General features: G+C 53.9%; 6 protein-coding genes across 6 annotated transcripts; 1 reads left to right on the top strand and 5 right to left on the bottom strand.

Moving 5' to 3' along the window:
• Positions 1 to 2,741: 2,741 nt before the first annotated feature.
• CLUP02_00298 (WD domain-containing protein) lies at positions 2,742 to 6,114 on the bottom strand (the record flags this gene model as incomplete). Its single annotated transcript, XM_049279350.1, has 10 exons — positions 2,742 to 2,921; positions 3,013 to 3,207; positions 3,306 to 3,591; positions 3,651 to 4,036; positions 4,097 to 4,264; positions 4,321 to 5,050; positions 5,110 to 5,256; positions 5,344 to 5,695; positions 5,818 to 5,896; positions 5,989 to 6,114. The coding sequence occupies 10 exons, from the start codon at positions 6,112 to 6,114 to the stop codon at positions 2,742 to 2,744; spliced, it is 2,649 nt and encodes an 882-aa protein (XP_049135307.1).
• A 31-nt stretch (positions 6,115 to 6,145) lies between these two features.
• On the bottom strand, positions 6,146 to 6,588 carry CLUP02_00297 (uncharacterized protein; the record flags this gene model as incomplete). The annotated part of the gene is made up of 3 exons (XM_049279349.1): positions 6,146 to 6,233; positions 6,308 to 6,458; positions 6,546 to 6,588. The coding sequence occupies 3 exons, from the start codon at positions 6,586 to 6,588 to the stop codon at positions 6,146 to 6,148; spliced, it is 282 nt and encodes a 93-aa protein (XP_049135306.1).
• A 687-nt stretch (positions 6,589 to 7,275) lies between these two features.
• On the top strand, positions 7,276 to 9,248 carry CLUP02_00296 (uncharacterized protein; the record flags this gene model as incomplete). The annotated part of the gene is made up of 2 exons (XM_049279348.1): positions 7,276 to 7,285; positions 7,375 to 9,248. The coding sequence occupies 2 exons, from the start codon at positions 7,276 to 7,278 to the stop codon at positions 9,246 to 9,248; spliced, it is 1,884 nt and encodes a 627-aa protein (XP_049135305.1).
• Positions 9,249 to 12,470: 3,222 nt separating this feature from the next.
• Positions 12,471 to 12,791, bottom strand: CLUP02_00295 (uncharacterized protein; the record flags this gene model as incomplete). The annotated part of the gene is made up of 1 exon (XM_049279347.1): positions 12,471 to 12,791. The coding sequence occupies one exon, from the start codon at positions 12,789 to 12,791 to the stop codon at positions 12,471 to 12,473; it is 321 nt and encodes a 106-aa protein (XP_049135304.1).
• Positions 12,792 to 12,903: 112 nt separating this feature from the next.
• CLUP02_00294 (short-chain dehydrogenase) lies at positions 12,904 to 14,086 on the bottom strand (the record flags this gene model as incomplete). The annotated part of the gene is made up of 2 exons (XM_049279346.1): positions 12,904 to 13,572; positions 13,652 to 14,086. 2 exons carry the CDS (start codon positions 14,084 to 14,086, stop codon positions 12,904 to 12,906), a joined length of 1,104 nt encoding a protein of 367 aa, XP_049135303.1.
• A 1,419-nt stretch (positions 14,087 to 15,505) lies between these two features.
• CLUP02_00293 (uncharacterized protein) lies at positions 15,506 to 16,393 on the bottom strand (the record flags this gene model as incomplete). Its single annotated transcript, XM_049279345.1, has 4 exons — positions 15,506 to 15,610; positions 15,651 to 15,905; positions 15,946 to 16,103; positions 16,279 to 16,393. 4 exons carry the CDS (start codon positions 16,391 to 16,393, stop codon positions 15,506 to 15,508), a joined length of 633 nt encoding a protein of 210 aa, XP_049135302.1.
• Positions 16,394 to 16,460: the final 67 nt, after the last annotated feature.

The following is a 16,460-nucleotide window of genomic DNA, read 5'->3' as shown; positions in this document are numbered from 1 at the left end:
CGATTCACGCATTTCTTCGACATCTGAACATATCCCAGTCAGATTGTCCGGTGAAGCTGCACTGAGGGCGGATAACTAGCAGAAGCGAGGTCAAGGCTCCTCAAGCCATTACCCACCAAGGCTCCGCCTACGTTGTCCCGCCAAGCTAAGGTACGCTACAGAAGGGCCGCATCTTGCAAGGGACCAAGGTATCCGTACGGATACAAGGTCAAGATCCAAAGAATTCACGATGCCACGATGCGCAACTTGCACGCCGCCTTGATGAGTACGTATGGATTGGCGCCTCAACGGCTCAGCTCGCTCGCTGCCGCAGATGGCATCCGCAGTCTACAGCCCGCGGGCCCCCGCCCAATCGACTGGCCTTGTGCAAAGATAGCATCATGCCTGCTCCTGGACCTGATGTCAGATCACCCTAGGGCCCCACTGATATCAACATGACATCTCTTTCGTACGTCTCTTGGTCCCTGGCTTCGTCTCGTCTGGGCCGTTCTGTCTCGCCCCAGTGCACATCATGGCCTGAGCATCGTTCATTGCTCATCTTCGCTTGCAAAATCGAATGAGAACCGTCGGAACTGAGCGGGTCGTCCAGACATGTTCAACTGCAGCGGTTATGCGTTCTCCCGTCTTGGTACATTGCTGCACATGGCAACAGACGTGTACGAGAGGCTCGCTGCGTCGCTGAACGTGGTCAAATCACCAAACAGGCCCATCGTTTCAACAATGTTGAACTGGGCAAGATCCATCTCGGGCACCAAGCCAGGTTGAGTCACGAAGCTTGGCCCCATCTCAGAATCTCGCCAACTACCGCCGCCTGCGCATATCCACTCTCCGAAATCTCTCACCTTCGGCCCTTTGCAGCGGTGAAAAAAAGGAGGGACCAACGCTGCACCTCTAACACATTCCTGGGCTTCCTGGGATGGAAACCTTGATACCGCACCCTTCCTGTAGCAGTGTAGACTACATACAGACCGGCTTCGACCTGTAGGACCTTCACTTTAGACCACGATTGTGGGACTCGTCCTCAGCCTTGCTTCCTGGCTCCCGAGTTCCCTAGGCACGCTAGGGTAAGCTCCTTGATATGCAGGTGCACACAAACCGCTCAGTGTGGGCCGTCTACCCGTTATCTGCGCGGCGCGCCAACGCCTTGTCTCTACAGAGGGGCGTGAAGGTTTGAAGCTTCGATGATCGAAGCTTGCGGCGACATAGGGAAAATTTTCCAACAGTGCTCTGCATCCATACACGTGGATCTCCCGATACGCCCGCATGCATCTCAGACACACATTGCGGCGATACTACTGCACATTAAAACACTTTGCGGCTGCACCGCCCAAAAAGCCTCATCAAAGTCTCGTTGGACGACGAGTAAGAGCCTCAGCATCTACCCTGCTTCTATGGCGCCGCGTGTCGAGGCCGCCATTCACCACCAACAACATGTGAAAAAGGCTCCGCCAGGTTTCGCTCAACGAGGTGTTTTTCTTCGTGTTACGGATACGGATACCACGACACCCATTCTTACTCGTCTTTGACCTGTAGCAAACTCCCAGGAACCTATCGCATATCAAATTAACAGTGGGGACATCGGGAATTTCCATTCCCTGCTTTCTGACAAGCAACAAATGGTCAATGATCCATGACTTTATTGAAGGAGGGGTCCCGTTTCGATTCGTCCTTGAACAATATGGACGCCGTTCCAGAAGCATGTGCTATCTACCTTTCCCGGGCCAGGAACGGGACGACGTAGCCCAGGCATCAATGACCCTGCAAGTCTGCGCCGGTAACCGTTCGACTTTTCGTCCCGGCTTCTTTTCGTCGAGCGTGGATCGGGAACTTGATAGACTCTTTTTTTTCCTGGGCCGGGTTTCCTCTCCCGCTCTCCCGTTTCTCTATCTCTGATGTTTCACTGGGTGCCTGGGCCCTGCAATATTTGGCGGCTGAGCCAAGCTTGGATTGCGTTTGTTCCCGCTATCCACTGCTACATGCAGACGTAACCCGTTTTGTTGCCATTTCCATCAAACATGGCTGGGCGTGGCGTCGAGCGTGGTGGAGCCCCCACGCACTCTCTCTCACCGTAGTGTGTTCGTACACCACGCGCCGCCGTGCGACAACCAACGGATTGTCAACGAACCGATGTCGCAGAGATACACACAGAGTCAATTGTGGCTGGTAACTTGTAAGGAGAGGCCCCCAACGGAACACTAGGGCCAAGGGGGTCCACCAACGCTCTCGACCGATGTACAGAAGCCCAGAGCCCACTATTATACTACGGAGCCGCATCTTTGATTTCGCTGCCTGTGCTGCCAATGCAGCTTTGTGTCTCGAGAGTGGCGCATCCATTTCACAGTGGGAACTCCTGGACATCTTTGGGGATCCTCAAATCACATGCAGATCGCGTCACGTCATGATCATCTCGAAACCCTCATGATGGAAACGCACATCGACAGAGCATTGAGGCAAAAACCGAAAAGAGAATTGAAAAGATGACATCTTTTGACACATAATCCTGGAGCTGGACATGGATGGTTTGATTGGAATTGAGCCAAAAAGCACTTTTGGAAAAGAATTATGGACAAAGCCCTCGCGTAGAGGGGTGATGCATCGGCTGACATGATTTCTACACCTCGACTCCTCCAATATCTGCAACGAAACGAAAAACAAAAGGGTAGCCAACTCATTATCATTCCACCAAAAGACGAATATGCGGCTAAGATGGTTGAGAGGCACCCTCCGTCGGCACCGGGGCATCAGTCGGCCTGTTCCATGTTCTGATATGGCCTTTTGGGGGGTTGACATGTTAGCATGTGTCCGTTGAGGCTTGTAACACCTCGGTGCGAGGTCCAAGGCTTACCGTTTTTGCAACTTGTGATGATGGCTTCTTCTGTGAATTCCAGCCAGCACAGGGGATGGGTATCAACAGCCTTGGACTATTTGTCGATAGTGTTAGCATCCTCGAGAAGGAAAAAAGTTGACAAGATGTAGAATTTCATGTGGAAGAGAGGAACCGAGGCAACATACAGAAACAGGAGGTAGCATGGCGATCCTCGCACGAGGCTCGACAGGATGAACGATGCTGCTGCCGTCTTCGTCCACTGCCCCTCCAGACAGAGTCGAGTTGGACCGGATGCGGCTGGCCGACGTGTTGGCCGTCTCCTGTCTCTGCAAGGGATTGGCGAACCGTGATGATACGGAGCCTCGGTGATGAACGGAAGCCTATATCGACAAGTCAGCTATTTTTTGGTCTCACGCCCCCTCTCCGAGGTTCCCGATTCGACGCGGGGAAATTGGGGAGCCGGAACAAAACGACGTACCGCCTTGGGCCGGTGCAGCATGCCGACGTTGAAATCCCACAGGCACAACCTGCAGTCTTCGCCGACACTGCCGAACCGATAGTTCCTGTCGTCGCAACGCCACGGATCGAATGCCACCGATGTCACCCACGACTGGTGACCTTGACAGCGGGCGACAATGGCCGAGTCTACGACGGACCAGATGGAGATGAGGTCATCTTGGCCTCCCGTCAGAACGTATTTGCCGTCCGGTGACCATGTGATGCAGATGAAGCCGCCGTAGTACGAGTTGTAGAGATCCAGCAACCTGTGTCGTGTCAGTTAGGGCAAGTCACGCCAGAGCATCGACAGAGCTCTCAAACATACTCTTCTTTCAAGTAATCAATAATGCGGAGCGAGCCGTCCTCCGAGACGACTGCCAGGTGCCTATTGTCCGGGCTGAAAGCAAACGCGTTGATGCGCTGATTCGACAGCTTCCATGATGCCACGGGGTTCGTCTTTTGGTTCTTTGAGTGGACAGACTTGTTGATCTGGATCTTGAGGTTGTGATTGACGCCGTTGGTCGACGAATCGCTCTCTCCGTTTGTTGATGAGCCGTTGGTCGCAAGCTGCTCCTCCTCTGGGGAGAACTGCGCGTCCTCCTTGTCCTTGTCGTAGACCACCAGCGAGCCGTCCATGTGCGCTGCTAGGAAGAGGCACTCGGAGCCTGGTATCCAACGGATCTCTGATACCGGTGTGCCGTTGATGATGCCCTGGGGCACGGTCAGTCTACCTGGTTTCACACGCTTCAAAGTGCGGTTTCAAAGACTTACATTCTTGTTCAACCGAGTATACCGTTGAGAAACAGGCTCCCACCAGATGATTTCTCCCGTTGAGAAGCCCATGATTACATCGATATGAGCAATGTTCTTGGTGATGGGGTTCACGTCGTGACACAGGCAATGAGCCTTTGTAAACAGAATCTTGGTCAAGTAGTCGGCCTTCAACCTCGTCAGTAAAGTGGTCCGCAGCAACGTCGATACGTGGGAAGCCCAACCTTTGTTGGTGATGACAGATCCAGCCACTGAAACGCTCGATTGATATTGGCAAACGCAAAAACGCCGTCCGTAGGCCGCTCCTGAAGCTTCTTGGCCAAGCTCTCGTTCACAATGACTCTAGAAATGAAGGACGAGTTGCTCTTGGTCATGTTGTTCTTGGGTTTGGCCACCTTCTTCTTGGCCGCGTCCTTGGTATTGGCCGGCGCGAGCGCCGAGTTTCCGTCCCCGAATGCCGGAGCCGACACCATGGTCAATGACGACGTCGGGGGCGCGACACCGTCGCTGAGGGAGGCACCGCGGCCGTCCCCTCCATCGCTGCTGAGCCCTGCCTCGGTAGAATACCGCCCTTCGTTGGGGTGCTCCTGGATGTCGCCGCCGAGGGAGGAGGAGAGCGTGGTGGATGTGCTGGCGCCCTTGTTGTAGAAGAAGGGGGGCGCGGCGCGGACGTCGAGAGATATGAGGGAGAGCTTGGTGCCAGCGGAGGCGGGCTGGGGCGTCGTGGCGAGCGGGTTCGGATTGACGACGGGGGCCTCAGAGGGATGCGGTGGAGGGGTGGCGAGATGGAGGCACTCTTTGAGGACATAGGTACCCTCACCGACGAGGAACTGGTATTCAGGGCCTTCGGGGTTGGAGAGAATGTTGTTCGTCTCGATCATGGGGGCGATGCCGGCGCCGATTGCGCCGTAGGCGCCCGAGTGCGAGGGGTATCGCGGGGGAGGGGGAAGGACGCTTTTGGTGTCGCACGGAGTGCAATTGTCAGCTGCTGCTCTGTCTTTGAAGATACCAACATTGTGGGCAAAGTTTTCTGGGGTGTGCGGCTGGAACGAGGCTGGAAAAGGCTGTCTCGTGCCTGCGTGATGCTTGGTGGACGGCTGGGTTTGGATAGGTGCTGGCTGAATTTGTCCGCGGGCAAGGACCAGCCGAGGTCGGGTAAACTCACAACATGATGGGCTAGTATTATGTATGATCCAGATCTATTGCGGTGTTCAATTGCTACGTGGCCAAATATCGATCAAAGGCACGCGAGGGTTGAACCGCGACGTCGGAAGGTGAGGTGGTTGGAGGTCGTTATCGTCGGGCGCTCGGGACGGTGGTCTGGGTGCGTTCTGAGCGGCTCCGCCTCACTGGCGGCCCCGCGAGTGGAGGTTCCTGGGCCTTGTTGACAACGGGTAATCGGATGACGGGTGACGGGCGACGGCCGAGGCTGACAAGGTCGACGTTTCGGGAAGGTCGCACGTATCACGGCAGTGACAGAGAGAGACGGACGGCTTTTTGGTGAGGGTTCGACGATCGGACGGTGGAAGTCAGGCGCGACGGGTAGGTGTGGAGGGGGAGAAGACAGCGGAGATGTGTAGCCGCGAATGACCAGATGAACTCAAGAGGAGTTCATGTGCGGCGCGGAGGAGGGATGTGGTGGTGGTGTAGCACCTTATTAATAGAGCGAGGTGAGTAGGTAAGAAAGAGAGAGGTTGAAGGTGTAAGGTAGGTGTAGGCACGAATAGGCGGGTTCGGTTCCCATCCGGGGTTGGTTCGTCCCAGGCCAAAGGAGTGTAAAGGTGCGCGCCAACCACAACCCTCCACAATCAGTCAAGAACCCCCAAGGCTGCGCATGCTCGTTTCCAATTCGGGTTCCCCGCCCTTTTCTCGCACATGATTCCTTACCTTACCCCCCGGCGGATGTGCCAATTATCCCCATTTTCCCAGCACCAGGGCTCTGTCTTCATGGGGAGGCGTGGCAGGTCAGCAAGCGTGGCAGGGGAGAGCGATACTGCAGGTTGGGGGTATTGGGGCATGGCTTATTCCAGGGGAACGAGGGCCCCCGGGTCAGACGCGGAGAACGATTGCTGCGACGTGAGTGGTGGGATGGGGATGCAAGATGGGAGGGGTGGAGGGAAGAGTGGAGGATCCCCGACTGACAGACTGTGGGGAGGAATACTATAGTTCGGATATAGTGTACCTATTCCCCAACAACCCGGCCAGCATCACAAGAGTCCATTGTCCCTGACTATGGGTTCATTCTGGAGGAAACAGCAACAACGGCATGTTAGGTAAAGTGTGGGGTAAGAAGGTTGAAGAACGAGGCAGGGGTGCTGTAGGTATTTCGTAATTCTCAAGACCAGTTCGTAGACCGAATGTGCTGAGATGAAGTTTAGTTAATAAGATCAAGTTGATATATACTCAAAATTCATCTGGCAAAAATGGGTTGTCTTGATACATCACGGACCATTGTGGTCAAAGTTTGAGATGTCACTGCTAAACCAATCCATAGCAGTTCGTTGAATGGGGTCCAAAACTTACGTAAAGACATGTCTCGGTCTAGGGCACACGGAGCCATCTATCCGGGACTACCTGTCTTGAAGCATATTGTTTTCTTGGGTATGGAACCTAGGTACCTAAAGTAAGAAATGAAGAGAATGACCCAGCTCTGTAAGTACCAGCACATGTTTCTACCATGGCTGCTAAACGCAGAAGGAGAGGCGTGAGAGTTCTGCGAGTCTCGTACGGGGCCCGCAACCACCAAGATTTAGGTTCTCCCTTCTTATTCTTCACGAGAGTGTACGAAGAGAAGCTGATATTGTGTCTTATTCCAGGAAAACTTACGTAATCCATCAAAATGCTTCAGCGTGTGTGACCTCCCTGGTGACCGCAACTTGCATCGCCAGACGCGCTGGCCGCTGTGCTATCAGTGCCTTCCCACCTACCCCACCGGACCCATCCTTGTAAATCAGGTCGTCATCCCCGTCGACCTGCAGCTCCCGTCCTACCCGCTCCAAAGCTTCTACAAGCCCGTTGGGCCAATTCCATGAAGAAAAAGCAGCCATCTTCAGCCAACAGTTCCCACCTCAAACGGCGATCCGCTTCATCAAATCGACCTCCTTGTAGCAATCATTCACCATAGACCCTGCCATGGATTCGCAATAGAAGCATTTGTTCGAGCTGCAAATACCGTAACCATGGCTTCTGGTAGGTGGCCTGACGAGGAGGAGCTGAGCTCCATTCCACCGCTGTGCTCTCTGTCAAGCTTCCTACTGACCACGTTTGCTACTCCATAGTGCGCATCTGCGTTTGCGGTGATGAGGGCACCGGCAAGTCCAGCCTCATTGCGTCGCTCGTCAAGGATGTCTTCATCTCCAATAAGATCCAATCCGTCCTCCCCTCCATCACGATCCCTCCACAGCTGGGCACCCCCGAGAACGTAACGACCACTATTGTCGACACCTCTGCCCGCCCTCAGGACCGAACAACCCTCAGGAAAGAGATACGAAAATGCAACGTCATCCTCCTCGTCTACTCAGACCACTACAGCTATGAGCGCGTCGCCCTGTTCTGGATGCCTTACTTCCGCTCCCTCGGTGTCAATGTTCCAGTCGTGCTCTGTGCGAATAAATCCGACCTGACAGGCGAAGGAAACACGCCGCAGGTGGTCGAAGGCGAGATGCTTCCTGTTATGTCCGAGTTCCGCGAGATCGATTCGTGCATCCGCTCGAGCGCGAGGGAGCACCGCAACGTCAACGAAGTTTTCTTCCTATGCCAAAAGGCCGTCACCCACCCCATCGCCCCGCTGTTCGACTACAAGGAGGGGAATTTGAAGCCGGCTTGTGTCGACGCCCTCAAACGCATTTTCTACCTGTGCGATAAGGACCAAGACGGGTGGCTCAACGATCAAGAGATGCACAACTTCCAGTCCAAGTGCTTCGACAAGCCCCTAACTCCCGAAGATCTCGACAACATTAAGCTGTCGATTGGCAAGTCTGTCCCGCACTTATCGACCGAGAAGGGTATCGACCAGAGCGGGTTCTTGCAACTCAACAAACTCTACGCGGAGAAGGGTCGGCACGAGACGATATGGATCATACTGCGCAAGTTCCGCTACACAGACAGCTTGAGCTTGGAAGACAGCTTCTTGCGACCCAAGTTTGATGTGCCCGAGTATTCATCAGCAGAACTGAGCCCGGCTGGCTATCGCTTCTTCGTCGATTTGTTCTTGCTATTCGACAAGGACAACGATGGAGGTCTCAACGACAAAGAGCTAGAGGCCCTCTTCGCGCCGACGCCAGGGCTTCCTGCCTCCTGGATCGAAACATCCTTCCCATCGTCGACCGTACGCAACGAGGCTGGGCACGTCACACTGCAAGGATGGCTCGCTCAATGGAGCATGACTACCTTTATGGAGCCCAAGACCACACTCGAGTATCTGGCGTACCTTGGCTTCGAACCTGCAACCGCTAGGGAAACCACGACAGCTGCTCTGAAGGTGACCAAGTCGCGCAAGCGCAGGAGACGCCCAGGCAAGGTAGAACGCAATGTCGTGCTTTGTTACGTCTTGGGTGCTTCAGGGGCTGGCAAATCTTCATTGCTGGACGCCTTCCTGAATAGGCCGTTTGACACTCTCCACCGACCGACGATCAAGCCGCGCCGAGCCGTCAACAGCGTAGAGCTTCCTGGCGGCAAGCAGTGTTACATGATTATGGAAGAGCTGGGTGAGCTCGAGCCCGCCATCTTGGAGAATCAGGCCAAGCTCGACGCTTGCGACCTTATTTGCTATACGTACGATTCCTCGGATCCTGACTCCTTCTCTCACATCGTCGACCTGCGCAAGCGCTACCCGCAACTGGACGACCTTCCCAACATCTACACAGCTCTGAAGGCGGACAAGGACAAGACAACGCAGCGCAGCGAGACGCAGCCAGACACGTACACGTCAAGCCTCATGATGAGCACGCCCCTTCACGTCACAGTAAAGTGGTCCAGTATCAGCGAGCTGTTCATTGCCCTTGCCGAGGCGGCGACGAATCCCAGCACCGCTTTCCCTCGGAGCGAAGAGGAGCCGCCAGACCGTACAAGCCTCTATCTCGCCCTGGGCGCGACGGCCTGCGCTGGAGTTGCGGCTTTCATGATCTGGCGACGATCGACGACGTCCGCTTAGAAGAGGGCTAGACTCTAGGCGCTTTGTTTTCCTCCCGCTTGCATCTGCTCGGAGTTGGCGCGATTTCGCATGTCTCATCGCCCACTCGTTGAAATACAATTACAATTATGATACCCAACTCCGCCCTACACATATAACTAGGAACTTAGTCTCTAATCAAACGTAATACCATCGCATTTGTTAGGTCGAATGTCTCTTGTCCCTATGCTCAAATGCCTGAAGTATGCCGCCCCGATTTCATTTAGTCAAGACTGTTCATCGTCTCTCAAGGGTGTTGTCTACTGGTCCATTGTCACTCGAACTCGCCCAATCCTCCCAAAGCACTCTCTTCCTCCCGTTCATAATACTGAACATGCGCCACATATAACGGCGGTGTGTCTGAAAGCAGACTTTCGTAGGTGAACACCAGTTGTCTATGTGTACGTATCTCTGCACAAACACGGGTACAAGAAACCAAGAAGCTCACGGGAGTTGGTAGGTCAAAAGAAGACTCCTCTTTGTTATTACTTCCCAGCGGTTATGTTGACCTACTGGTAGGTTCGTGGCCATGCAGTCGATGGCAATGTGTTGGCGGCCGGCTGTCTCCGTCCAATACCCTCGCGAGGCCAGAGAACCACATTGAGGCACGTAACGTTTGGATAGACTAGCATATATGTATGATACCTTGGATGATTTCTTTGAGATCTTTTCTCAATTCGGGCCTTCCTAAAACAAAGTATAAACGTAACATAGCTTGTAGCCCTAAATGTTCCATCCGCTCGTAGTGCGAAGCTGGCATCTTGAACTTGTGGGCTCTGCTGGTGTATAGCGCAGAATCTATGCTCGACCTATGAAGCCTCTACCTACGTCTCAGGAAGAGATGGTCATGAGTGCCCTTCCAGGCCAGAAGTGTTATCCAAATGCCAGATGTGTCTTCTTCCTCATAGCGAACGGCCAAAGCATATACGGCTGAGAGGAATGACCGGCGGCAAAGGCCTTCTCATCGAAGATACGGATCGCCTTGCAAAGCTAGTCGCGCTTGTGAGCGATAGCTTAGAGAGAGGTCAACAAATATACGCTCGCGAGGTCCAGGACAGCAGTGCCGCGATGCCGGGTGTGTATCTTCCGGTAAAAGGCTCGACTAGTTTAACGGCTCTTGCTTGTCTCTACAGACTATATAAAACTCTGTCTCTAGCAATGCAAAGCAAGATTCAACCACGTCCAACACCTTCGCGTCCAATTCGCTAACTTCCGATGCGTATGAATTCACTTACTTCGAGGACCTCATGTTAAGGAGGGACTTAGGACATTGCTATTTGAACATGATCAGAGTCCTCCGTCATATAACAGCAACTCACATCGCCACCGTATTCTCCGACGTATATCACGTTGCTGGCAGAAAGCGATCAATAAGCGAGATGTTTCCATATGCTGTGATGGACGACAGCAAGTTGACCTCTCAGCCGCGTCGTCCTGGTTCATAGTACTAGGGCAAACGGCACAAAACCCGTCTGCAATGGTGCCGCCAAGGGAAGTTGACGGAGGCAGTGGTTTGAGACTAGAAGGCCAAATTAGATCTGTGTTTCAATGAGGCAGTGCGACGGCAATGTCATGTGCGACTTCGTATGGTATCAAACAGGGCGTGAGGGAGGCCTCGATAATTCTTGACGTGTGGGTGGCTCCTACCTGTAGCTGCCATGGACTCGGCGTCTTCTCTCCAAGCGCCTGCGTTAGACGCAGACCAGAGATTGTACTCTATGATGGGTAGCATTCTCGGTGTCTCTTCGTATGCGTCAGGATCAACACTCACATTTCCGACCTTGTTCTAGGATGTATGTACTCATGACCATGCATCGATCCCATGAGATGTTCCAGAAACCATGGCATGAGAAGGCCAGGCCCCAGACGCCTCAGTTAATGTTTTTCTGTATCCTCCATGCCACCGATCACTTGGTCTCTGAAAGGTATGTTCGCGGGCCTCCTAGAGCTTACGGAAGGGGTCAGAAAGCAGCCCAGCCGTCATTCCACGGATTACTTTTCGCTTCAGCTTTCTTCTTCGGCGCGCTCATGAAGACAGGGATGTAGGACATCATGGCTGTATAATGAGCTCGAGAGGAGAGGCTAGTCAATATGTTTGATTATTCGAAGCGATGGGAGCTAGAAGCAGGAGTCATGCTCCTCTCGCCATGGCGTGAGCGATGGGAGAATAACATTTCAGGTTTTGATTTCGGGATGTGGCAACGAGCCATGTGGAGATGTGGCCGGTTCTGTAAAATGAGAAGCCGATTTACCGTATGCTGGTCTATTATTTCATGCCGGACTGGGGGTTTGCTGCGGGTGAGTCTCCTTTCTACATTTACACTGGTACCTATCTTTGTACGGTAGAAGAAGTGTCGACAAGCACGCGATCGGTATTGGCTAGCTGCTGACCAGCTCTAAATGATTCCGAAATGGACATGCCATCATGCATCTGGTTCCCGTAATCGACAGCAATAAACACTTTATGTCCCGAGGCCGGCAAGCGAGAAAGTAAAGAGGGCTTTTATGCCATTTTGTCTGACCGAATCCAACGACTCAATAGATTCAATGCGTGGTTCCGGAGACCTCGAAGTGTCAAATGAGGAAGGAGGCCATGTGAGAGGCAATATAAAAGGCACAGCTTACGCCAGCGATCATTCCAGCTGGTAAGAACCACTGCGAGGCACATCTAGAAGGCTGGACATATCGGCATCCTGTTGCAGAAAGTGCTTGAACCCAACCCCAAACAAGCACCTGACTTACCTTACGCCTCAAAACATCTCCAGACGTCTCCAACGCTCTCTTCGACCCTCATCAACGCCATATTCTTATTCGTTCCGCGCGGATGAATTTACAGGACCCTTACAAGACAACAGAGCGGGTGAGACACGCTTGGCTTAATCACACGAGCGTCTGCCCAGCCTTTCCTCTCGTATCCACATTCTCCAATCCTCCTACCTCAGCTCCCAGTTCTCCTCAGTGGAAATGAGGCCACCCAATCTCTTCTGTTCCTACCCAGAAAGGAGCCAAGACCATAGACATGACGAACATACCATAGCGAGAGCTGGCTCCGTCTTTATATACGAAGGCCGCTGGCCCGATCACCAACATCTGCCTCAGTCTCACATCACATCACACCAGCTCACAGCTTCCGCAAGACCGATACATAAAAGCAAATTCATAAGTGGTATTCCAGACTGTTTCCGGCCGTGTACTCGAGAAATTTCAAAAGTCGTTACCATACATGAAGAGGAAGAAGAAATTCAGCTCCCAAACAAGCTGACAGGCAATCCCAAGAAAAACCAAAAGTACAGCTTCATGTAACACTGCATGACCGACACTCCCACCAGATAGAAACCCAAACCCGGAAGACCCAGAGACACCCGTATTGTTACCCAAGGAAGACCAGAAAGAAAAGAAAAAAAGGCCAAGGAAGGAATACAAGAAAATCCATCCCGATCTCTCAGACCCAGACTCCCATCGTACACTTGACTTGTTATACAGCCTTGTCAAAACCGACCCTCCTCTTTCCCATTTGTGTCCCATAGGCCGGCCAGCATATAAATAACTTTTCGCATCCCTCATGATACTCTCCATCGGCCACTCAGTCGCATACTTCCATCAGCCGTGAGTTCGGAGGAACTCACTCATCACCGCCTCAGTTCATCAAACGGCCTCCGTTGACGGGAATCACCGTCCCCGTAATCCACCTCGACTCGTCGCTCGCCACAAACGCAACAACGTCGGCAATGTCCTCAACGGCGCCCAGTCTCGCCTCGGCGGGCGTAAGCGAGGCCCTCTCCAAGTCGGCGCTGCGCTGGTCATCGGGCAGCGAGTCAAACATCTCCGTCTTGACCGTCCCCGGGCTGATACAATTCACAGTCACGCCATGCGCTTGCCCCATCTCCCGCGCCGCGACGCGCGTAAACGCCTCTACGGCCGCCTTGCTCCCCGCGTAGGCCATGCTGCCCGGCGAATCGGCGCGCGCGGCGACGGATGAGATGTTTATGATGCGACCGCCCGGCGCAATGTGCGGCTTGACGGCTTGCATCATAAAGAACACGGCGCGCGTGTTGGTGTCGAAGATGCGGTCGTAGTCCTCGGTGGTGGTGTCATCGAGGGTCGCGCTGAGCGTCGCGGCGGCGTTGTTAACGAGGATATCAATCTTGGTGACGCCAAACGCCATCATGGTCCGCTCGATGACCTTCTTCTGATGCTTGGAGACGTCGGCTTGGATGGCGGTCGCTGAGGACCCGCAGGCCTCGATCTCGGATATGACCTCATGGGCCTTGGCTATTGATGAAGTGTTTACAAAGGTGAAGGCGACCTTTAATCACGCGAATCACGAAAATCTAGCTTTAGCCGAAATTCTCATTTCAACAAGATTGAGGTCGGTAGAGACGCACCCTGGCCCCTTCTCGTGCGAGCTTCAACGCAATGGCGGCGCCGATGCCTCGCGCGCCGCCGGTGACGATGGCGACTTTGCCCGACAAGGACATGTTGGGCGGCGGGAGCTGTGGCAGTGGCTTCGTCCACAGGGCAGATGATGCGCGCCGCGCGACACTTTCGCTGGTTTCCGCGTCGCTGATCTGAGGCGACTGGCTTTGATGATGCTGCTCTTGCTGGCTCAGCGCCTTGGTCAGATGAGACTGTGATAAAGGCACACTGTCAGCTTCGATGTCTGTTGGCATCCGCGGCCGGAATCCCGGTGTAGTGCAGCAGAATACCGGCAGAGTCTGGCTCTGGAGCCAGTGCGTAACGGCTCGGAAAGCCATTTGACTGGGATCCGTAGTCATGGCATTATCTTCAGTAGGTGCGACGTCCATGCAGATATGCTGCATCGGTTTGAGATGTGTGATGCGATGACGAGGGTTGGTGAAGGCTGGTACACACACACCTTGCAGTTGAACGTCAGCCTGATCATGCACACCAAGGTCTCCCGTGCGTTGGAGATGGTGTGGCGGCGCGGGGAAACTCGACTGTCGATCGTGCTGGATGACCAATGTAAGACAAAGCTCGAGATGGTCTAGTCCACACTTTCTGCTGCAAATCTACCCATTCCGCCACAGTTTCAATAGCTCGTGCAAGCTCTTTGGCTCAACTTCTCGACCAGCCTGCAAGGAAGGACGCGGACCCTGTCTGTTGCAACTGTAAGGGTGAGGATGCGGACAACGAGCCACACGTCCGACTGGCATCTGGGAGATGGATATCGTGTTCCATTGGTGTTACTCTGATGTTTGGGGGCCCAGACGTCCCTCTGACAGACGACAGACGGCATATCGCTGCAGCCCGCAGCGCAGCTTCACACAGGTGCGAGATATGTGTAGTTGGCTCAGCTGCATACTCCAATGCTTCATTGTCGATCGCTTGATCGCCAACACTTGCTACCGAAGATGGCAATTACACGAACGAGCTCAAGCCGTGTAATCGTGAGTCAGAATGCTGATTTCGAGATATCTCACAATGCGCCCAGCGAGCTGATGCGATCGCGAATCGACGAAGCCATATGCACAACCAGTTGAGGGCTGCTACCATACACCTCATTAGCGCTATCTCTGGCTAACATTTCCACTGTTCAGCGACTACCCTATGACCGGCTGCCGGGTCTTCTTCGCTGGATGCCAGTGGACAGCGACACCCTTGTTAGGAAGCGGCAGATGGGATGACATGCTACGCTGCGATCGCAGTTGGGCGGCCTCTGGTTGGTCGTCCCCGTGCGACGGTTTTTTTGCGACTCGGCTGGGGCGCTTCGCAATGGACCGCCGTGGACCCGTGATTACGATGGTGGTTGGACTGTGCCTGTGGACAGGGGCGAAGGTTCTCGACGTCTTGATTTCTTGACGTATGGGAACTTGGTGCTTGGCAAGTCGCAAACGGCAAAATGAAAAAAAAAAAAAAAAAAAAAAAAAAAAGACGTTGGGCCGCGGGCGTTGGAAACGAGATTGCCGATTCAGGTCACTTTGGCGTATTAGTGGATCCAAGAGGCTGGTTGGGCCTTGAAATCAGAAATATCCCTAGGCACAAAGGGGGCTCAACTTGCTCAAGGGGCGAAAGTGGGAGATGACCCCGATGAGACGGCGTCGATGGCCGGGGCCGCCGGTGGTGAATAGGGGCCCGAGGCGGTGACGATGGGGACCGGTCCACTGGCCCTGCATCTGACCAGCCCTCGGTCTCCAGACTCCAGTGTCTCTCCCGTATCCAGTCCTTCGAGAAGGAAATGGAAGTCGGCCATGGTGCATGGGTTGCATTCCACGCATTGCTCAGGGAACCCTCAACTTTGGAGCGCGGAAGTATTCGTTGGCACAGACTCGGAGGCCGTGGAGAAGGTAACATAAAGGCATGCCTCGGACAAAAAGAAAAGCACACTGGTGACTGAGTGACTGAACAGTGAAGAGGCGCCCGAACCTTGTCCTGAGATCCGATGTTCCCTGGCATAAAGTGGTGAGCTATTCTGGGGACTTTGTCTTTGGCCAGGTTGGGGTTCTGGGATCGCCCTGTAACTCTAGGCAAACGGGGTCGTGCTAGTGTCGATTTTCGGCAGCAGCCAGCAGCAAGGACCGATGCTGTTTCGACGTCAAAAGTCAGGTAGTACATGAGCTGAGAGCAGTCATCGAGGGTGCGAGGATTGGCGGGAGGGCGCAGTGCCTTTAAAGAGCCAACCTGTCGTGCTCGTGGAGCTGCGTGGCACAACACAGAGCACTTGTAGGAAGTTGAAGGGATAGTGTCGTGTCGCAGGCGTGAATAGAAGTACGATGTTAGGGCCGCGTGCGTATGGGTCGTCCCTTGGACCTTGGGCCAGGTGGGTTGTCCCTGTTATGCTCGGATCTGGTTGTGGCAGTGACGGGGACGAGAAACGCGCTTTGAGCGTGACAGATTCAGCTCGAGTTAGAGATGAGAAGCGAGAGGGCCCTGAACCGGTATTGTGGTTTCCTTGTTTCATTGCGAGTAATCTGAAAGACCGAATTTCCTTTCGTCGTTTGGCGAATTGAGATGACGGAGTGATTGTGTACGAAGTACTGCGTATACTTCGTACGCAGTGCGGCCATGGCCCATCCATGTCTCATCCACTGCCAATATCCGGACCTCGTGGTTAGCATGCGCTCTTTGGGGAGAGTCGGCCGGAGCCAGTTGTGTCGGACTCGGGTCATGATCCAGCATCAAATGTCGGGGTCTTGGCTTGGACCTATGATGCGAGGGTATTCGTATAGAGTATCC

This window comes from Colletotrichum lupini, chromosome 1 (assembly GCF_023278565.1).
Source record: "Colletotrichum lupini chromosome 1, complete sequence".
NCBI lineage: Eukaryota > Fungi > Ascomycota > Sordariomycetes > Glomerellales > Glomerellaceae > Colletotrichum > Colletotrichum lupini.
This window is presented reverse-complemented; position numbering and strand designations above follow the sequence as displayed.